General features: G+C 40.4%; 1 protein-coding gene across 2 annotated transcripts in view; it reads left to right on the top strand.

Annotated features, from left to right (window-relative positions):
* Positions 1–24261, top strand: part of ADGRE5 (adhesion G protein-coupled receptor E5) — a 580790-nt gene that overhangs the window by 294766 nt on the left and 261763 nt on the right. For both annotated transcript variants that reach the window (XM_053718071.1, XM_053718072.1), the window contains exon 6: positions 19486–19629. In XM_053718071.1, coding sequence (XP_053574046.1) covers positions 19486–19629 — 144 coding nt within the window. The remainder of the gene's footprint in view (positions 1–19485; positions 19630–24261) is intronic.

Below are 24261 nucleotides of genomic sequence, written 5' to 3' on the forward strand. Positions count from 1 at the left end.
GCCTAGGAGGGATCATGTGACCAGCTTTGCTGGGCTCTTTGCCATTTCCTGTTGGGGAAGAGAATATCCCACAAGTAAGGATGACGCCGTGGACCGGACACACCGTTGGAGAAAGAAATTTATCAGGTAAACATAAATTCTGTTTTTTAAAAGTTATTATTTAGCAGAGTAATGGCTCTTGGAAAGAAACTATTCCGAAACCTAGCAGTTTTTCCTTTTAAGCTTCTATAACGTCTCCCAGATGGTAAAAGGGCAAATAGTCTGTTGCTAACATGGAAGGGATCATGAATAATTCGATAGGCCTTTAAAAGACTACGTCTGCTTTGAAGATCTTCAATGGTAGGTAACTGAGCACCTATAATATACTGGGCGGTTTTAACTACCCGTTGCAGAGCTTTGCGATCAGAATTAGTACAGTTTCCATACCATACTGTGATACAGTTAGTGAGAATACTCTCAATAGTACAGCGATAAAAATTAATTAAAATCTGAGTAGATAAATTAACTTTTTTCAGTGTTCTTAAAAAATAGAGACGTTGTTGTGCTTTTTTCACTAAAGTTGAGGTGTTCAAAGACCAAGTCAAATCCTCAGAGATGTGTGTGCCCAGAAACTTGAAACTTGGTACACGTTCAACCTCAGTTCCATTTATATAAATGGGCAATTGTAAACATTGATTAGATTTCCTAAAATCAATAATAATTTCTTTAGTTTTTTTAGTGTTTAGGTCCAGGTTGTTCTCAGCACACCAAGTAGCCAGATGCCTTATTTATTCTCTATAAGCTGATTCATCGTTGTTACTGATCTGGCCTATCACAGTGGTGTCATCAGCAAACTTGATAATACTATTGGATACATACTTAGGCAAACAGTCATGAGTAAAAAGAGAATATAGCAGTGGACTCAATACACACCCTTGTGGAACACCAGTATTAAGGGTCAGAGTAGATGAGATGTGATTACCAATTTTTACCGATTCCGGTCTGTTTGTCAAGAAGTCCAGAATCCAGTTGCATAATAAAGTATTTATGCCAAGATCATGGAGTTTGGCAACCAGCTTAATAGGAACAACTGTGTTAAATGCCGAACTAAAATCAATAAACAACATTCTAACATAGGTGTTATTGTGATCTAAGTGAGTGAGGGCAAAATGCAGAGCTGACGAGATAGCATCTTCTGTTGACCTATTTTGGCGATACGCATATTGGTTAGGATCCAATGCAGGTAATAGGCATGTTTTAAAATAGGCCATGACCAGCCTCTCGAAACATTTCATAAAAGCTGAAGTGAGTGCAATGGGGCGAAAGTCATTAAGACAGACTGCTGTCGATTGTTTAGGCACAGGAATGATGATGGTTTCCTTAAAGCATGTAGGAACAGTTGTTTGAGCCAGAGACAGATTAAAAATATCAGCAATTACTGTAGCCAATACTCCAGCACAGGATCTTAACACATGTCCAGGAATATCATCAGGACTGGCCGCTTTATGTACATCCACCTTGGAGAGGATCCGATACACTTCAGCAACGGAAAAACTCAGAGGTAGTTCATCTGGTGGATGCATAAGATTAGTAATTGATTCTTTGTTCTCACGATCAAAGCGGGCATAAAAATAGTTAAGTTCGTCTGGAAAGGAAGCATCATTAATTATGGGGACTGTGCTTGTGGTTTTATAGTCAGTTATGGACTGTATACCTTGCCACATTCTTCTAGAATCAGAGTAGTTATTAAAGTGCTCTTCTATGCGTGTTTTCAAATCAAATTTAGCTCTTTTTATTCCTTTCTTTAAATTGGATCGTGCCAAACTATAAGCCTCAGCATTACCAGTTCTAAATGCAATGTTACGGGCTTGCAATAAGAGGCGAACCTCTTTGTTCATCCAAGGTTTTTGGTTAGAAAAGGTTTTGATCCTCTTATAGGTGGTTTCCTTGCTGATACAATAGCGAATATGATCTAAGACAGATGATGCATATATTAAATCATTTAAAGGCATTATCTGTTATTACATCTTACATAATAATCCAGCCTTAAAAAGATATCAGGACTTGTGTCGTCTGAATTCTGTGAACTACATAACCAGTCCTGTTAAAAAATTATATTGTCCAAATGGTTCCTAATGTTATGTCTGATCACTTTAAAAGCCTATCAGACAGGGTAGATCTCCTAGCAAACTCATTTCATGAACTGCAGGTAGAGAACCAGGCCCTAAAAGCCTGTCTCAGAGAAACCCTTGCTGCCAAACCCAATACTAATGAGCATCTCCCTGAACCTGCTGTTTCCACACCAGAGAAGTTTTCTGGCAATCGCTCTCAGTTCAGAGAGTTCAGAAACGCTTGCATGCTCTTATTCGAATTAAAACCTAAGACATATGCATCTGAAAGAATTAGAGTTCTGACTGTAATTTCCTATTTAAGGGGAGAGCCCAGGGCATGGGCAGACACTTTTTATGAAAAGCAAGATCCAATCCTGGGATCTTTGGATGCTTTCTTTTCTGAAATGTTGACTCTTTATGACGATCCCTATAAACAAATTTCAGCTGAAAATAACTTACGTGCTCTAAAACAGCACAAGAACGCCGTTGAAACATACATTACTCAATTTAAAATATATGCTAGAGACTCTATGTGGAACGAGATTTCACTTAGAAATCAATTCCGCTTAGGATTAAGCGAAGAGCTTAAGGATGAGCTTTCATGCATTGGCATGCCAGACACACTAGAGGAACTCTATACTGTGTCCATATCCATAGATAGACGTCTTAGGGAGAGACGATCTGAAAGAATGGGTATCACAAAAAAGGTTTCTGTGCCTTCCTCCATTCCTAGTAAGGACCTACCTCAACCTATGGAAATAGGCTTCATTAAAGGTCCCTTATCTATGCAAGAGAAGACTAGAAGGAAAACCTTGAACCTATGTTTATATTTTGCTTCCCCAAAGCATGAAGTAAAAGAATGCCCCCTACTGGCAAAACAGAAACTAGGTAAGGGATATGTTCCTCTGACTAGTTTTTTTCTCTAAATTAGCTTCCACTTCATATTTAACTATGTCCATCTCTCTACAGTGGGAACGTTGCAAAATCAAGACTACAGCCATAATTGATACAGGTTCCTGTGGGAACTTAATTGACGTGAATTTTGTCAAAACAAATAAAATACCTTTGTTCACTAAGCAAACACCAGTCTCTGTGAAGGTCATTGATGGTAATCTGTTATCAAGTGGTCCACTCACCCATCAAACCATTCCCTTACAATTACACACAGATATTAATCATACAGAACAGATAACTCTGGATGTTATTACATCACCTATGTTTGATGTTATCTTGGGTATAAAATGGTTAAGTCTCCATAAACCAATCATAGATTGGTCACATCTCACCGTTACATTCCAAGAACAACCAATAAGCAATCACACAAATAGTAATTCGGTACTTCTCTCTGTATCCGACTCTGACACTAATATACCACCACAATATCAGGAGTTTAGTGATGTGTTTGACAAAAAAGAAGCGGAATCTCTACCGCCACACAGGGCATATGATTGCCCTATAGATCTGCTTCCTGGTGTCTCTATACCTTTCAGACATCTGTACCCTCTCTCTAAACCAGAGTTGGAACATTTAAAGGCATACATAGACGAAAACCTAAAGAAAGGTTTTATAAGACCTAGTACCTCCCCAGCTGGTGCAGGCATGTTTTTTGTTACCAATAAGTATGGTTCTCTCAGACCTATAATAGATTATAGAGAATTAAACAAACGCACAAAGAAAAACAGGTACCCTCTTCCATTAATCCCTGAACTGATAGAAAGATTGCGTGGAGCCTCAATATTCACTAAATTGGATCTTAGAGGCGCCTATAATCTTATCAGAATGAGAGCTGGGGATGAATGGCTTACAGGATTTAGGACCAGATATGGTCTTTATGAGTATATTGTAATGCCATTCGGGCTATGCAATGCCCCAGCAACATTTCAGTGTTTTAGCATGACTGTAATGATTTAGTAGAGAGTGAGGATGGATCACAACTGCAGAGTATGCAAAATAAATGATTTGTATCACTTTTGGCAAATGGACTATTGAACAGCATAGACCAAGCTGCTTTAAGTGAAGTTGTTATTCTCAAGTAATTGAATTGCAGATCAGAAACTTGTCTGGCAACGAATGATGTAAATCACATATGCTGTTGAATGTCACAGCAATAGTATAAACATAAACAAAGGCTGGATCAGAAGAAATGTAAAAAATAAAACAATTTCTTAGTAGCAAACTTTAGTGTTCAGCTAGCTCCCAGTATGATAAATCTTGTTAAAGAAAAGCAGAGTTCCAGAAAGCAGGTAGTGTTGCTATTAGTGCTGGAGTAAGATATAACAGTTCAGTGTGAAGTGTAACTCTCAGTTTTAGACACTGTTAGTTAGTTTGTCACAGAATGGTATACACATGTGCTGATAGTCTTGCGGTCAGTAGAGCAGCAGGGAAAAGCAAAGTTCAAGGTTTATTTGTACAGCACAGCTTAAAGTAATTACAGTGCTTACCCCCAGTCACCGGATGGTGTGAAATAGAAGCAGAATTAATTCTGAGATGTCCTTGTACTTAGTCCGTGGGAGGTTGTTTGTAGATGAGTTGCACTGTGTTGCAGTGGAAGAGAGATTGAAGTCCGCTGTGTGAGAAACGCTTCAGTAGCTCAAATGAGATAGCAACTCAGAGGGAGAAGGCAGCAAACACACTGCAGTATGAAATAAGTCTCTGTTGTAGCGTGCACGCTTAAAAGAAAAACTCGCCTCTGTAAAAGTTTGTGTAGGCAAAATGAGCATATGAACCGGCAGTAAAAATAAGTAATCCCAAGGTAGTAGCTGGTTCAGAAATTGGAAGAAAAGCAGACTGGTTTGTTTTCAGAAAAAACACACAGCAAGTGGAAAACAGACTGACTTCAGAGCTAGTCTAGAAACTTAATAATTAAGCACCTGTCTGCAGTCAGCTGATGCCTTAAGTACAGGTAAGGCTGAAGTCAGGTGAATGGGAAAGGCATAGGTAAAACATGGAGTGGAATCCATACATAAGGTGAATGGGAAAGGCATAGGTAAAACATGAAGCGGAATCCTTACATACGCCCCCCTTCAAGCAAGCCGATCCTCGGCTTGATGTTTAGGTCTAAGAGGATATCGTCTGTGGAAACGGGAGATGAGTCTAGGTGCATCTATATTGGTATAAGGCTCCCAGGTGTCATCATCAGGTGAGTAGCCTTTCCATCTGACCAGATATTGTAAGACACCTTTATGCCGTCTGGAATCCAGGAGGTCTTGAATTTCATAAGTGTCCGGATCTAGGGGTACAGGTACAGGTGGTAAAATAGTTTTCACTGAAGGATCATCTGAAGCTGGTTTAAGAAGGGACACATGAAAAGTAGGATGGATGGGTATAGAACTGGGAAGGTCCAGAGTAACTGCATTTGGGTTAACAACGTGAGTGATAGTGAACGGTCCGATATATAATCCTGCTAGTTTTTTACTGGGAACAGGGATTTTGATATTTTTTGTCAAAAGCCAAACTTTATCGCCTATGGCATAAGATGGTGATGGTCGTCTGCGTAAGTCGTAGTATTTCTTCTGTGAGGTCTGAGCCTGTTGGATATTTGTTTTTAGGAAGTGGAAGTTTTCAGCGAGCTTCTGTAGTAGATCATCTACAGAAGGAGAAATTGGGTTATCCGTTTGTTCCAGGGAGAAATGTGGATGAAAAGCATAATTTGCAAAGAAGGGTGAAACTTTGGTGGATGAATTAACCGAGTTATTGTAGGCAAATTCGGCCAGATATAGGTATTGTGACCATTCATTTTGCTGATAAGAGCAATAACAGCGTAGATACTGCTCTAGCCATTGATTTAATTTCTCTGTTTGGCCATTTGTTTGTGGATGGAAGGCAGTACTTAGGCGATGATCAATTTTCAGTTGAGCAGAAAGACTTTTCCAGAACTTCGAGGTAAACTGAGTACCCCTATCAGTTGTTATGATTGAAGGAATTCCGTGGTATCTGACAATCGAATTTAAGAAGAGTTGTGCTGTCTCACTGGAAGTGGGAAGTTTGTTAAAAGGGATAAAATGAGCCATTTTGGTCAGGATGTCTGTGACAACAAGAATGGTGTTGAAACCTGAACTCACAGGTAATTCAACTATGAAGTCCATGCCGAGATGTAACCAAGGTCTATCAGGTATTTGAATTGGAAGAAGATGTCCATATGGCTTGGCCCTTTCCTTTTTGGAAGTAATGCAGATGGAGCAGTTTGAGATATAGTTTTTTACAGATGTTTCCAAATTTGGCCACCAGTAGGATCTGCTGAGAAGTTCCTTTGTTTTCATAATACCTGGATGTCCAAGGAGAGGTGGATCATGATGTTGTTTAATTAGAGCAGGTCTAAGAATCTCGGGGACATACAAGAGAGTCCCATGATAGTAGAGGTTGTTTCTACAAGATAGTCGGAGTTGAGGTAGCTGAGGATCTGACCGTAAAGCTGTTTGAAGTTGCGTCTTGAAAGTGGACAGTAGACCCAAAAATCTATCTGGGGGAATGATAGAAGTAGATTCCTGAGTGTTTGGAGGTCTAGGGTCTTTCCTAGAAAGTGCGTCCGCCTTTCCATTTTTAGAGCCGGGCCTGTAGATGATTTGATAGTTAAACCTGCTGAAGTATAGGCTCCATCTTACCTGTCGACTAGAGAGAGTTTTATTCCTCTGTAGGAACTCGAGATTACGGTGATCCGTGTAGATGATTATTGGTAAGACGGTGCCCTCCAGGAGATGCCTCCAATGTTCAAAGGCACGTTTTATTGCCAGGAGTTCCTTTTCTCCAACAGCATAGTTCATCTCAGGTGCAGAAAGAATTTTGGAATAGAAAGCTACTGGATGTAGTGGTTGGGATATACTGCGTCTTTGCGAGAGGACAGCTCCAAGGGCATAATCGGAGGAATCCACCTCCAAAATGAATTGGAGAGAAGGGTCAGGAAATTGAAGTATTGGAGCTGAGCAGAAGGAGTTTTTTAATGAGTTGAAAGCTTCAGTTGCTTTGGAGTTCCAGGTGAAAGGTGTACTGGAACTGGTGAGTACAGTGAGAGGTTTAGCAATTTGAGAGAAATTTTTAATAAACTTTCTATAATAGTTGCTAAACCCGAGGAAACGTTGTAGTTCCTTCCTATTTTTTGGTTGTGGCCAGTTTTTTACTGAATTGACTTTGTTAGCCTGCATTTGGATACCTTTTGGGCCAATGGAGTACCCCAAAAAATCTATTTCCTTGGTGTGGAATACACACTTTTCTAGTTTTGCATATAGCCTATGAACTTGGAGCCTGGAAAGTATCCAACTAACATGTTTAACATGTTCTTCAAGCGTGTTTGAGTACACTAGAATGTCGTCCAGGTATACGACCACACAAGTATCAAGAAGATCGTGAAATATATCGTTAATAAAATACTGGAATGTGGCCGGGGCGTTAGTTAACCCGAACGGCATTACCAGGTACTCAAACAGGCCGTATCTTGTCCTAAAGGCGGTCAACCACTCATCCCCTTCTCTTATGCGGACAAGGTTATAAGCCCCTCTTAGATCTAATTTGGTGAAGATTTTGGCATGCTGGAGGCGTTCAATGAGTTCGGGGATGAGTGGTAGGGGATACCTGTTTTTTATCGTAATTTTATTGAGCTCCCTGAAGTCGATGATTGGTCGAAGGGAGTTATCTTTGTTTCTTACGAAGAAGAACCCGGCTGCTGCTGGAGAAACTGAAGGACGTATAAAACCTTTTTTTAAGTTTTCATCTAAATACGTCTTTAAATGATCAAGCTCGGGTTGGCAAAGAGGGTAGAGATGACCGTAGGGAGGAGTGGTACCAGGTTTGAGGTCGATCGGACAGTCATACGACCGATGAGGAGGTAGAGTATCAGCTTCCTTCTTACTGAATACGTCTGCAAACTTCTCATATACTTTAGGTATGTGTGGAGTTTCTGTCAAATGGAAGAGAACAGAATGATTTAGACAGGTTTGCTGGCAATATGGTGAATCAAATTTTACTTCTAAAGAACACCAATTAATCAGAGGTTCGTGTAAACGGAGCCATTGTAACCCTAGTACAATGGGGAATAGAGGAGAGGTAATAACATCAAAGGTGATGTATTCCTGATGTGAACCTAGGGTGGATACCAAAATGGGAATTGTATGCTGAGTAATAGGACCAGAAGAAAGTTCAGACCCATCTACAACCCGTATAGAGACAGGAGACAATTTAGTGATGAGAGGTATTTTATATTTTTCAACAATAGCTTTATCTATGTAATTCCCTTGGGCTCCTGTGTCAATTATAGCTTCTTTCGTCATGCGATTGCTGTCCCACTGTAAAGAGAGGGTTAAAGTATAGTGAATTGGTTTATCATGTTCAATCATTGAAGTCAAATGTAAGAGAGACTTATTATTTTTATTTTTACGTAGGGAGGCGCATTCGCGGATAGGATGGTTTGGACTTCCACAATACATACACAGTCCTTTTGATTTTCTTCTAAACCTTTCTTCAGAGGTCAATGGACCCCTCCTAAAGCCTATATCCATAGGTTCAGGCACACTTGATGAAGAAGCAGTTGGAGGAGGATGGAATGATCTCTTGTAAGAAGAATCCCCAATTTGACGCTCTGACTTCCTTTCGCGAAGCCTTCTATCTATTTGCATTGAGAGCTTCATGAGGCCGTCTAAGGAGTCTGGGAGATCAGTTCGGGCTAGCTCATCTTTAACTGCTTCCGAGAGTCCTAGGCGAAATTGGTTTCTTAAGGCAATCACATTCCATTGGGAATCAATGGCATGTTGTTTAAACTCCGTTATATAAACTTCAACAGGACGGTTGCCTTGCTTTAGTTTCCGCATCTTGCTTTCTGCAGTCAATTGTAAATTTGAGTCTGAATAAAGTTCATCCATGACTGCTAGAAAAGACTGTAGGGATGATAGAATAGGATCGTTGGTTTCAAAGAGCGTGTCTGCCCAGATTCGGGGTTCACCCCGTAGATAGGTAATCATTGTGAGCACTTTAATCTTATCATTAGGATATGTGAGTGGCTTAAGGTTGAAAGTGAGGAGGCAGGCATTCCTATATTGGCGATAGAGACTCCTATCACCATTGAACAAATCAGGTGCTGCAATCTGTGGTTCCACAATAGATTCAGCAGCTTTTGCTTTGGGAGGAGTTGTCTCTCTTATAACCTTAGTTAAAGTCTCATTTTCAACCTTTAGATCTCTAAGGCCTTGACTGAGTTCATCTACTCTTTTAGACAGGTTGTAAACGAATTGGGGCAAATCTGCTGGATCCATATTTTTTAGGCTTAATTATTCTGTAATGATTTAGTAGAGAGTGAGGATGGATCACAACTGCAGAGTATGCAAAATAAATGATTTGTATCACTTTTGGCAAATGGACTATTGAACAGCATAGACCAAGCTGCTTTAAGTGAAGTTGTTATTCTCAAGTAATTGAATTGCAGATCAGAAACTTGTCTGGCAACGAATGATGTAAATCACATATGCTGTTGAATGTCACAGCAATAGTATAAACATAAACAAAGGCTGGATCAGAAGAAATGTAAAAAATAAAACAATTTCTTAGTAGCAAACTTTAGTGTTCAGCTAGCTCCCAGTATGATAAATCTTGTTAAAGAAAAGCAGAGTTCCAGAAAGCAGGTAGTGTTGCTATTAGTGCTGGAGTAAGATATAACAGTTCAGTGTGAAGTGTAACTCTCAGTTTTAGACACTGTTAGTTAGTTTGTCACAGAATGGTATACACATGTGCTGATAGTCTTGCGGTCAGTAGAGCAGCAGGGAAAAGCAAAGTTCAAGGTTTATTTGTACAGCACAGCTTAAAGTAATTACAGTGCTTACCCCCAGTCACCGGATGGTGTGAAATAGAAGCAGAATTAATTCTGAGATGTCCTTGTACTTAGTCCGTGGGAGGTTGTTTGTAGATGAGTTGCACTGTGTTGCAGTGGAAGAGAGATTGAAGTCCGCTGTGTGAGAAACTCTTCAGTAGCTCAAATGAGATAGCAACTCAGAGGGAGAAGGCAGCAAACACACTGCAGTATGAAATAAGTCTCTGTTGTAGCGTGCACGCTTAAAAGAAAAACTCGCCTCTGTAAAAGTTTGTGTAGGCAAAATGAGCATATGAACCGGCAGTAAAAATAAGTAATCCCAAGGTAGTAGCTGGTTCAGAAATTGGAAGAAAAGCAGACTGGTTTGTTTTCAGAAAAAACACACAGCAAGTGGAAAACAGACTGACTTCAGAGCTAGTCTAGAAACTTAATAATTAAGCACCTGTCTGCAGTCAGCTGATGCCTTAAGTACAGGTAAGGCTGAAGTCAGGTGAATGGGAAAGGCATAGGTAAAACATGGAGTGGAATCCATACATAAGGTGAATGGGAAAGGCATAGGTAAAACATGAAGCGGAATCCTTACAATGACATTTTCAGAGACATACTGGATGTGTATATAATTGTCTATTTAGATGACATCCTGATTTATTCGTCAGATATTGATCAACACAGAATTCATGTCAAGGAAGTGTTAACCTGGTTAAGAAAGAATAGGTTATATGCTAAGCCTGAAAAATGCGTATTTGAGACCCAAAACATCACTTTCCTCGGGTACCATATTACAGAACAGGGTATATCTATGGATAACAAAAAGGTACAGGCTATTCTTGACTGGCCAATTCCCACTTCCAGGAAGGATGTACAACGCTTCCTAGGCTTCTCTAATTTTTATAGGAAGTTTATCCCAGGTTTTGCAGCTATTACTAAACCTCTTACTGAACTAACAAAAGGTCATATCACCTTTCAATGGACACCTCAAGCTCAAGATGCATTCAACTTCCTAAAACAAAAATTTTCATCGGAACCCATCCTGAGATTTTACCGACATGAATCATCAATTTGTACTAGAAGTCGACGCTTCTGAATATGCTATTGGGGCGATCCTCTCTCAAAGACCCTCATTCAAGGAACCACTACATCCAGTGGCTTATTTTTCCAGAATTCTACAACCTGCTGAATTGAATTATCCTGTCGGGGAAAACGAGTTGTTGGCAATCAAAAGCTCGTTTGACCATTGGCGTCATCTTCTGGAGGGTGCTCTCTACCCCATCGTAATATTCATAGACCACAAAAATCTGCAATATCTTCAAACCAATAAAACTCTTTCCTCTAGGCAACATCGATGGAGCCTTTATTTCTCTAGGTTTAACTACAACATAACTTACAGACCTGGTGAAAAAAATGGAAAGGCTGATGCTCTCTCCAGACAACATTCTAAAATCGTTCATGGAAATCCTCCATCCACTGTTATCCCACTGTTATCCCACATAATCATGTCTGTTATCGGATTGATAACAGACATGATACCTCAGTTGAAGGATGCTCAAAACTCTGACACCAACAAACAGTTAGAAGGTCTCACTTTACACACTGATGGTTTATACTATAAGGAAAAGAAATTATACGTACCAGCCTCTTATCGTCAACTGGTGCTTCGACATGTCCATGAATCACCCCTAGCGGGACATATGGGCACAACGAAAACCACTGAACTCCTTCTCCGTTCATATTGGTGGCCTGGAATCAGGAAATCCGCACAAACTTACTTATCTAAGTGTGCCATATGTGCCACCTCAAAACACTCGAAACAACGACCTATTGGTTTTCTACAACCACTTCAAGCACCCCAAAGACCTTGGGACAAAGTCTCAATGGATTTCATAGTTGAGTTACTCAGATCCAATGGTTTCAATACTATATTTGTTGTCACGGACCTCTTCTCAAAAATGGCCCATTTTATCCCCACCTCTGCTCTTCCCACGTCTAAACATACCGCTGACCTCTTCTTGAGAGACATTGTTCGTTTGCATGGCATACCAAATCTGTTGTCCGGTGCCGCGGAACACAGTTCACATCCAGATTTTGGAGGAACCTCTGTAAGGCCCTACATATAGAACAATGCCTCACAACTTCTTTCCATCCGCAATCGAATGGACAAACTGAGCGAGTAAACCAAACAGTAGAACAGTACTTGAGATGCTACTGTTCTCAAGAACAGCACACCTGGGCGACATTTCTGCCATTGGCCGAATTCGCACATAACAACCATGTGAACTCTTCCACTGGATTTAGCCCCTTTTACATCAACTACGGACTGCATCCCCGCTATGATCTTCTACCTAAGATAGAATCACCTTGCCCTCAGGTAAATGATACTGTGAATAACATCTCCCAGATTTTTTCCTCTGTACGAGCTCATATACTCGAGGCACAAGCCTCTCAGAGCAAGTACTATAACTTACGCCATAGAGGAAGTCCCCAGTATTCAGTTGGTCAACGGGTTTGGTTATCTACTAGACACCTGAAATTGCATTACCCCTGTAAAAAGTTGGGTCGAAATTTTATTGGTCCTTATACCATTACTACGATAAAGAATCCTGTCACCGTTACCTTGGAACTTCCACCTACTCTAAGGGTACATCCCACTTTTCATATCTCTTTGATTAAACCCTGTAACTCTGATGCACCCACGCCTACGGCCCTTCCTGGCGCCTCAGGTTTGGACTCCCAAGAAGAATTCCAGGTTCACAGTATCCTCGATTCTCGTCTTCTTCGTGGACGACTGTTTTATATTGACCATTGGTTGGGCTATGGGCATGAAGATGATTCTTGGGAGCCTGCCTCCAACCTTTCGGCCCCTCGACTTGTTTCGCTGTTCCATCGGTGACACCCTGACAGACCACGTCCTTGAAACCTCGCTGTGGTTTCCTTGGTAGGGGGCCTATGTAAGGGATTGACCTCAATTCTGCCTCTTGTTACACTGTTCCTTTAAGAGAGATCTTCTCCTTCCTATAAAGGGCACTTCCTTCCAGCATTTCCTTGCTGGATTATTGAAGTTTCATTTGCTTCTTCAAGCTGTCAGCTACTCTAGTGGTTATACTAAATTCTCACTTCGTCCTTACTAAAGACTATTTCAGCCTCCTCTTCCTGACATCCGCTGAACCTAATCATCAACAAGTTAAGTATAAGAGCGATCTTATACTTACATACCGCAACTCTACCCCTGCCTTCCCCCTGACAACTGGAGACTCTGAACAGGCCGCCTACGTCATCAGCTGTGGCCGCCTCTCTCCTGCAGTGTCTTTCTCCCATCAGACTCGCCGGGTAAGCTCCGGTAGGCTATGCAACATAACAGCAGCTTCATCTCTAACCTGCTCTCTACAGTCACTAACAACTTGACTGGAGATTCACTAACAGAGACGTTACCATACAGAAACAGGAGGTATGTTCTAACTTATGTAATAATAGTGCTACAAGCCGTAACTTATCTTGCTGGTATCAGACATCTCAGATTTCAGTAGTTAATAGATGCGGCAATATTAAGTCACTGTTGTAACTTAGGAAAAACCTGAGGTTAGTTACTACTGTGACACATAACCAAATTTTCATATAGATCTCTTAGTTAAGATATATATATTTAATCATTTAAAGGCATTATCTGTTATTACATCTTACACCTAGTGACAGGCGTACGTGCCTGAATTAAGTATCTATGACTGAATCAGAAAAACCTAGCTTAGATAAAATTAAGCGTTCAATCTCGAAGCAGACAGCTGCAGAGAAACCAGATTCGGGTGATGGAAGGGACCCTGAATGAGAAGGTCCTTCCACAATGGAAGCTTCCACAGTGGCCAAGATGACATGTCAACCAGATCTGCATACCAAATCCTGCGAGGCCACGCAGGAGCAATGAGGATCACTGATGCCCTCTCCTGTTTGATTCGAGCAATCACCCAGGGAAGGAGAGCAAACGGGGGGAATACCTATGCTAGGTTGAAAAACCAAGGAACTGCCAAGGCATCTATCAGCTCGGCCTGAGGATCCCTGGACCTGGACCCGTATCTTGGAAGCTTGGCATTCTGACGAGACGCCATAAGGTCCAACTCCGGCCAACCCCATCTGAGAATCAGGCTTGAAAATATTTCCGGATGGAGCCCCCACTCTCCCGGATGAAAAGTCTGCCCGCTCAGAAAATCTGCCTCCCAGCTTACCACCCCTGGGATGTAGATCGCCGACAGATGGCAAGAGTGAGCCTCCGCCCACTTAATTATTTTGGCTACCTCGATCATCGCCAAGGAACTCCTCGTTCCTCCCTGATGATTGAGGTAAGCCACTGTCGTTATGTTGTCCGACTGGAATCTGATGAAATGGGCCGAGGCCAACTGAGGCCAGGCTTGAAGCACATTGAATATCGCCCTCAACTCTAGAATGTTGATAGGAAGGAGAGATTCTGCTCGAGTCCATACTCCCTGAGCCCTTAAGGAGCTCCAGACTTCTCCCCATCCTAACAGGCTGGCATCTGTTGTCACAATCACCCACGCCGGTCTGCGAAAGCTTGTCCCCTGGGATAGATTATCCAGCGACAACAACCATAGAAGAGAGTCCCTTGTCTCCTGATCTAGGGTTATTCGAGGAGTCAATCTGTATAATCTCCAGTCCATTGCCTGAGCATGCTTAGCTGCAGAGGCCTGAGATGAAAACGTGCAAACATTACGATGTCCATTGTCGCCACCATCAATCTGATTACCTCCATGCACTAAGCCACTGACGGCCGAGGATTGGACTGAAGGGCTCGACATGTATTCAGAATTTTTAATTTCCTGACCTCCGTCAGAAAAATTTTCATTGACACAGAGTCGATCAGTGTTCCCAGAAAGGGTACCTTTGTCTGAGGAATAAACAAACTCTTTTCCAGATTTACCTTCCACCCCTGAGTTCTCAGGAAGGCTAGCACAATGTCGGTATGAGACCTTGCTATTTGGAAGATGACGCCTGGATCATCCGCCAGTAGAGACCCCAGAACCTTTGTGAAAATTCTGGGCGCCGTGGCCAGACCGCAAGGGAGAGCTACAAACTGAAAATGTTTGTCCAGAAAGGCAAACCTCAGGAGGTCTCTTACACAATGTAAGAATGCCTCTCTCTAAACTGGTCCACAGAGAATCTTGAAATCAGAAACCAGTCCACTGAGAATCTCTGAAAAACTATTTTTCATTGTCCAGGGATTCTGAATCTCTCGATCCAAGCCTGAATGAAAACCGAAAGATTGCCCCCTATAAAATCTGATCTCAGATCGAGGACATGTTCTTCATGTTGTCCTTGATCCGACAGCAAGTTAATTAGATCTTTTTTTTTTTTTTTAATTCAGAAGAAATCATCTTCATCCTGCCAGGTTCCAACAAGGTCTTCTTGTAATGAACCGTTAAAAATGTAGACTTAGATCATAAATCTATATAACAAGGCCTTAACCATGAGGCTCAGAGAGCTGGGACAGAGAAACCTGAAACCTACGCTCCTATTTTAAAAACTCAAGGAAAGAATTTGAAATACAGGAACTTAGTCAATTGACAGCCTTTATCCTATCCTGGAATTTATACAGGAGAGAGCCTGACTTAAAAGTATCAGACAACGCATCAAACCAAAATGCCACCCGCTAAGGACGGTAGAAAGTACATAGTTGTAAGTCAATGTAAACCTTGGCGTACATCCCTTTCCCAATCCATGAGATAACCCTAGAGAATCTAACAAGTCTCAAACAAAGAAAGTAGTTCTCTTAGCTAAGTTGGGAACTACTCCTTTCACCCTAGGTAATGTCTGCTCCTTAGCTAAGTCGGTTATGGGAAACATCTCTTTAAGTATAGGGACTTTTCCAGTCCGTATGACTCACAGGGTGTACTAGGATAGATAACACCTGTGCTAAGGTGAAAATAATTCCTCTAGTAAGGTTAGTTTCCATATGGGAAAACCCTAGAATGCATGATATGCAAAGAAAGACTCCGGACGGAGTATGCGAGGAAGCGCAGGGCATTGCATGTGTGCCCAAACATCTTGTGAACACTATAGGTTTGTGGCATAAAGTGATCATTGTCAACCTACCCACAAACAGCAAACGCCATAAAAGGAGGAGTTCAGAAAAAAGAGTGTAATGTTTTAATAAAAATAAACACACAACCGTTACTGTCACTTTAAATCATCGTATTTCTGTGTCAGAAATTATCTAAGTATCATGTTAACCTTGCTGATAATAGACATTGCTATGTACATTAAAGCAACCCTGTCTTGTGCACACAATCCCTATGAAAATTGCAAGGAACTGCAGAGCACCGCATGTGGGCCAGAAAAAAAATCTATATTTTATGTCTACACTTGTTCCATTTTAAGCACCAAGCTGCATTATACAGTAAACAGCTGGAATGTATCAAAAAAAGGAACCCAACAAAAAACGGTACTGTCTCTTTAAATCAAAAAGAACGTTATTTTTGGGCACCCTTGTTCCATTCAAAGTCATAATGGATGAATGAACACATAGACATCTGAAATACCCTGAACAAAATTATCAAATAAAAACACTACTGTTTTAAATGTGTAGAAATACCTCACATTAGTACTATTGACTGTAGATAGGTAAACAGATGGTATAGGGCCTCTAACATCATAAGCTGTTTATTAGAAACCAGGTGGTACTGTGCCTTTAAATAAAAAACAAAACAGTGCTTTATCTTTAAAATAAGAATTGCAACAGTTGTCCATTTATGTCAGCTAACGTAAGACTGACCAACAAACAGCAGGCAACGCACCACTCCAAACTATACTTTTATGCCACCACATTTGCTCTGTGACTGTCATAGCAACCTCATGACTAGACTCAGTCTCAGATTGCTCATCTGAATTCTCAATGAGTACCAGGACTGCACAAAAAGGCACGCAAACTTTCTGTAGTGAGATGTAGTGTAGCCTAGTTCCGCCCATCGTGGGCGTATCAGGCTGGAACTCCCGAACGGCAAATAAGTAAAAATGGAGCCATCGGAACACACTACTGTCTTCTTTAGCATTACACCATAGCCCCGCCGATTTATATGAGACAACTGCCGGGAGTAAAATAACACTGTTTGCTCTCCAGCCCCAGTGTATGAATAACATAGCCCTCAAGGAAGACCACAGTCCCATCACAATAAGAGCCCTTGATTATCTCAGCCCTTGACATGTGAATGAATGTAATGTAGTGCTCACTTTCTTCTGAGAGAATGTGTCCCCAGAAATAATAAAGTTAGCACTTACCTTGAATGCTGTGTGACAGCATGGCAGTCCAGCAGGTTTTCAGAGGTACTCTCCCTGTTATAAGCTTGTATAATGTGGCTATTCCCAGAGAACCTTAAGTAAAACAGGCTTATACAAAAGGTTATTACCAAGGGAGATAGCTGGTTTACTTAGTACAAGTTCTTTTTATAACACTTTACAAAATCAAAATAAAGTGAATAAAACAGATGAAATGAAGCCTTTGTATATTTTACACAGTTGTAAAGAGTTGTGTTCTTTAAAGATAGAAGGCAGCAAACAAGCAGCTTATTGGTATTGTCTGAGAAAAGCAGAATTTTATAGCAAAGTCTCTTTATAGTTAAGCTTAGAAATGAGAAACTGATTTGCAGTCTGCAGTGTCCATATATCAAGAGGTATCAGGTTACAGCAGGCAGAGTGTGTGATGCAGAGAGAAGGAGAGAGCCAGATTTAACCAGTTGTGAGCACTTTAACAGTTTGTATGTCAGCAGAACTTTGGATAAGAATATATACAGCTAGAGACAATTGTATATAAAATTAATGATACTTGCGAGTGAGTTTAGAACTGCAGAGAGCGAAGTTGGCACTGAGTCAAACTGGATCACAGCAGAGAAGATGTTCTTATTTCCTGGTAGAGGTAAACACTCAGTAATGGAGCTGGCTGGAAAATCAGACTGCAGAGTTAACACAGACTTGCAAGAGTTGCTGCCAAAGACTGTTCCTTGAAGTGTAAAGCAGCAGGAAATGCTTCTTAGGTTTAGAAGCTGGAGAAATGACAACAAGGATTTCCTTTAACAGGTACAAAAGCAGGATCTGTAGATTTTAGCTTTAGAGCTTGAAGCAGAGTGGGAACTACAAACTTCAATTATCAAGCAAAGCACAGGTGTACTGAACACACCTTTAAAGGGAGGTGAAGGAGTGGGTTGGTCTTAGTTCTTAAAGCTACAGGAATATGACACTCCCTCCCATAGCCCTGTGGACTAAGATCAGCCTGAGTTAAAAGTGCTTAGGCTATCTAGATTAGGGAGGCAAATATGTATAGGAGGCGCAGTGAGAATTATGTCCCACCAGTTCCTATTGCTTTAAAGCCACCAAATGCTCTACTGTAGAGACTGATCTGGTCTAGGCTACACCCTAGCACAAAGTAGCACTATATGGCACTACTTTAAAAATAATAAACTCTTGATTGAAGAATCTATAACTAACACCTCACTTTACCTCTTCCTATCACTAACACAGGCAAAGAGAATGACTGGGGTGGGAGGGAAGGGAGGAGATATATATACAGCTCTGCTGTGGTGCTCTTTGCCTCCTCCTGCTGGCCAGGAGGCGTAATCCCACAAGTAAGGATGAAATCCGTGGACTCATTGTGTCTTTAAAAAGAAATATATATATATATATATATATATATATATATATATATATATATATATATAAACACACACACACACACACACATATATCTGTATGTTCAATATATACCTATATCTCTACATACATTCATATAGATATGGTATACAAAAATATATATATAAAAATATATATATATATATATTTATATATATATATATTTTGTAAAAAATAATAATAATATATATATATATATATATAGGTATTTAGAGTATTATAACAAAAATACCCAAAAAAAACCAAAACATTCAATTTGATATTCAATGATATTTTAATTGTGACGATGTTTGACTGTGAAGGGCTCAACAGTGTATATATATATGTTTATATATACATGTATATTTGTGTATTTTACATGTGCATTTCTCTCTCTCTCTCTCTCTCTCTCTCATACTTACACACAGTCACATAAATCCACATGTACAGTATACACATATATTCAAAGGTATATATACACACATACAAATATAAACTTGTAATATCAGTGATGTTTAGATCGGTTACAATATCCATTGAAAGTATTGGGCACGCTAAATATTGATAGCTCACTGATATTGCATGCTGCGCTATGAGTCTACTTGTAATCTGGGCCATAGCGCTCAAGTCTCACGCATGTTCCTGAGCCTGTCTCAGTATGCTCCCATGGAATGGAGCTAACTTTCCCTAAAGGAAACCAAGAGAAAGAGGTAAATTTGATAGACGTAAATTGCAAAGCTTCCTAAAATTGTATAATCTGAGTGCTGAAAGTTTAATTTTCTCTCCCATATTCTCTTAATTCTAATTAATTATTATTACTATACTCTTACTTTTGTTTGTGTCACAGGTTATGTCTGTATCTATAAGCGGATTTTATAATTTATAATTGTACAATGTGTTAAGTATTGTGTAGCAATATGTGTCACTGTGTTTCTGCTTATTTTCCAGATGTTAATGAATGTATCACTAACAAGAGATGTGGTAGTCATACATGCAACAACACCATGGGAGGTTACTTCTGTACTTGTAATAAAGGCTATTACACAGAACAAAACAAAGCATTATTCTGCCCTAATGAGCCGGCATGTATAGGTATGTACACCGCTAATACAGCTATGCACTCTTCTCTGCCATAAATACACATTTCTGCTTATAATACAGATACTGACATCACTACATGTTCAATATAACATTCTGTTTATTATGCTATGCTTACTATGGGGCCGATTTATCATATGTCTGGCGGACATGCTCCACTGTAGCGGATCATGTCCCCCAGACATCGATAAATGCAGACAGCATACGCTGTCAGCATTTATCATTGCACAAACAATCATTGTGCAATACCACCCCCTGCAGATTCACAGCCAATCGGCCCCTAGCAGGGGGTGTCAATCCACCCGATTGTATGCAATCGGGCGGATTGCTGTCCGCAGCCTCAGAGGCGGCGGACAAGTTAAGGAGCACCAGTCTTAAGACTGCTGCTTCTTAACTCAAGTTTCCGTCGAGCCTGAAGGCTCATAATAAATCGGCCCCTATTAATTGTTGGTGTTTTTAAAAACATTTATTTATTCTTATTCTTCTTATTTACTTCATTGAGTAATAATAAATAGACTCATGTTTCTTGCTTGTTTCATTATAAATTGAATACCCCTTATGTTTATTAATTGGAATGGACAGATAGAATGTGTAGAAGCATTTTAGGGGAATATAAAATAATCTTGTGTACCCTGTAAACATTAGGGAGGTCAAGGAGTTCAAAGCTTTAACTGCAAGAGCATCTGGGGGCTTAAAAGTCGCCCCCGCTCCCAATAAACATGATACCCTAAGCATGGGTCTTGTGTCCCTAGATGTAAATGCACACATATATTTGTAATGCCAAATAAGTATTTGCAACACAGGTATGAAAAAGTGAAGATTATTATATTAATATCATTTAGAAAAAATTACCCAAGAATTTAGTAGCCAAGCTATATGTGCTGTTAATACAAGTCACCAAAGAGAAGCACATCTACAAATGTGATCCTTCTTGGTCAATGTGGGGCCAGAAAAAAACATAATTTATGTAAGAATTTACCTGATAAATTCATTTCTTTCATATTGGCAAGAGTCCATGAGCTAGTGACGTATGGGATATACATTCCTACCAGGAGGGACAAAGTTTCCCAAACCTCAAAATGCCTATAAATACACCCCCCACCACACCCACAATTCAGTTTAACGAATAGCCAAGAAGTGGGGTGATAAGAAAGGAGCGAAAGCCTCAACAAGGAATTGGAATAATTGTGCTTTATACAAAAAAATCATAACCAGCATAAAAAGGGTGGGTCTCATGGACTCTTGCCAATATGAAAGAAATGAATTTATCAGGTAAATTCTTACATAAATTATGTTTTCTTTCATGTAATTGGCAAGAGTCCATGAGCTAGTGACGTATGGGATAGCAAATACCCAAGATGTGGCACTCCACGCAAGAGTCACTAGAGAGGGAGGGATAAAAATAAAGAAAGCCAATTCCGCTGAAAAATTAATCCACAACCCAAATCAAAAGTTTTAATCTTATAATGAAAAAAACTGAAATTATAAGCAGAAGAATCAAACTGAAACAGCTGCCTGAAGTGCTTTTCTACCAAAAACTGCTTCTGAAGAAGAAAAAACATCAAAATGGTAGAATTTTGTAAAAGTATTCAAAGAAGACCAAGTTGCTGCTTTGCAAATCTGATCAACAGAAGCTTCATTCTTAAAAGCCCAGGAAGTGGAAACTGACCTAGTAGAATGAGCCGTAATCCTCTGAGGCGGGGATTTACCCGACTCCAAATAAGCATGATGAATCAAAAGCTTTAACCAAGATGCCAAAGAAATGGCAGAAGCTTTCTGACCTTTCCTAGAACCAGAAAAGATAACAAATAGACTAGAAGTCTTTCTGAAATCTTTAGTAGCTTCAACATAATATTTCAAAGCTCTTACCACATCCAAAGAATGTAAAGATCTCTCCAGAGAATTCTTAGGATTAGGACACAATGAAGGAACAACAATTTCTCTACTAATGTTGTTGGAATTCACAACCTTAGGTAAGAATTTAATGAAGTCCGCAAGACCGCCTTATCCTGATGAAAAATCAGAAAAGGAGACTCACAAGAAAGAGCCGATAATTCAGAAACTCTTCTAGCAGAAGAGATGGCCAAAAGGAACAACACTTTCCAAGAAAGTAATTTAATGTCCAGAGAATGCATAGGCTCAAACGGAGGAGCCTGTAAAGCTTTCAAAACCAAATTAAGACTCCAAGGAGGAGAGATTGATTTAATGACAGACTTGATACGAACCAAAGCCTGTACAAAACAATGAATATCAGGAAGATTAGCAATTTTTCAGTGAAACGGAACAGAAAGAGCAGAGATTTGTCCTTTCAAGGAACTTGCAGACAAACCCTTATCTAAACCATCCTGAAGAAACTGTAAAATTCTAGGAATTCTAAAAGAATGCCAAGAGAATTTATGAGAGGAACACCATGAAATGTAAGTCTTCCAAACTCGGTAATAAATCTTTCTAGACACAGATTTACGAGCCTGCAACATAGTATTAATTACTGAGTCAGAGAAAGCTCTATGACTAAGCACTAAGCGTTCAATCTCCATACCTTCAAATTTAATGATTTAAGATCCTGATGGAAAAATGGGCCTTGAGATAGAAGGTCTGGCCTTAATGGAAGTGGCCAAGGTTGGCAACTGGACATCCGAACAAGATCTGCATACCAAAACCTGTGTGGCCATGCTGGAGCCACCAGCAGTACAAACGAACGCTCCATTATGATTTTGGAAATCACTCTTGGAAGAAGAACTAGAGGCGGAAAGATATAAGCAGGTTGATAACTCCAAGGAAGTGTCAACACATCCACTGTTTCCGTCTGAGGATCCCTGGACCTGGACAGATACCTGAGAAGTTTCCTGTTTAGATGAGAAGCAATCAAATCTATTTCTGGAAGCCCCCACATCTGAACAATCTGAAAAAACACATCTGGGTGAAGAGACCACTCTCCCGGATGTAAAGTCTGGCGACTGAGATAATCCGCTTCCTAATTGTCTATACCTGGGATATGGACCGCAGAAATTAAACAGGAGCTGGATTCCGCCCAAGCAAGTATCCGAGATACTTCTTTCATAACTTGAGGACTGTGAGTCCCACCTTGATGATTGACATACGCCACGGTTGTGACATTGTCTGTCTGAAAACAAATAAACGGTTCTCTCTTCAGAAGAGGCCAAAACTGAAGAGCTCTGAGAATCGCACGGAGTTCCAAAATATTGATTGGTAATCTCACCTATTGAGATTTCCAAACCCCCTGCACTGTCAGAGATCCCCAGACAGCTCCCCAACCTGAAAGACTCGCATCTGTTGTGATCACAGTCCAGGTTGGACGAACAAAAGAGGCCCCTTGAACTAAACGATGGTGATCTAACCACCAAGTCAGAGATAGTCGAACATTGGGATTTAAGGATATTAATTGTGATATCCTTGTATAATCTCTGCACCATTGATTCAGCATACAAAGCTGAAGAGGTCTCATGTGAAAACGAGCAAAAGGGATCGCGTCTGATGCTGCATTCATGAGACCTAAAACCTCCATGCACATAGCTACTGAAGGGAATGATTGAAACTGAAGGTTCCGACAAGCTGCAACCAATTTCAGACGTCTCTTGACTGTTAGAGACAAAGTCATGGATACTGAATCTATTTGGAAACCTAAAAAGGTTACCCTTGTCTGAGGAATCAAAGAACTTTTTGGTAAATTGATCCTCCAACCATGTTTTCAAAGAAACAACACAAGTTGATTTGTGTGAGATTCTGCAGAACGTAAAGACTGAGCAAGTACCAAGATATCGTCCAAATAGGGAAACACTGCAATACCCCGCTCTCTGATTACAGAGAGTAGGGCACCGAGAACCTTTGAAAAGATACTTGGAGCTGTTGCTAGGCCAAAAGGAAGAGCAACAAATTGGCAATGCTTGTCTAGAAAAGAGAATCTCAGGAACTGATGGTGATCTGGATGAATCGGAATATGAAGATATGCATCCTGTAAGTCTATTGTGGACATATAATGCCCTTGCTGAACAAAAGGCAGAATAGTCCTTATAGTCACCATTTTGAATGTTGGTATTCTCACATAACGATTCCAAATTTTTAGATCCAGAACTGGTCTGAAAGAATTCTCCTTCTTTGGGACAATGAACAGATTTGAATAAAAACCCAGACCCCGTTCCTGAACAGGAACTGGCACAATTACCCCAGATACCTCCAGGTCTGAAACACACTTCAGGAAAGCCTGAGCCATTTCTGGGTTCACTGGAATGCGTGAGAGAAAGAAACTTCTCACAGGCGGTCTTACTTTGAAACCTATTCTGTACCCTTGAGAAACAATGTTCTGAATCCAATGATTTTGGATTGAATTGATCCAAACATCCTTGAAAAAATTTAGTCTGTCCCCTACCAGCTGAGCTCGAATGAGGGCCGCACCTTCATGCGGACTTGGGGGCTGATTTAGATCTTTTAAATGGCTTGGATTTATTCCAGACTGAAGTTGGCTTCCAATTGGAAACCGTTCCCTTAGGGTAAGGATCAGGTTTCTGTTCCTTATTTTGTCGAAAGGAACGAAAACGGTTAGCAGCCTTAAATTTACCCTTAGATTTTTTATCCTGAGGCAAAAAAGCTCCCTTCCCCCCAGTGACA

The sequence above is a fragment of the Bombina bombina genome, chromosome 6, assembly GCF_027579735.1.
Source record: "Bombina bombina isolate aBomBom1 chromosome 6, aBomBom1.pri, whole genome shotgun sequence".
Lineage (NCBI taxonomy): Eukaryota > Metazoa > Chordata > Amphibia > Anura > Bombinatoridae > Bombina > Bombina bombina.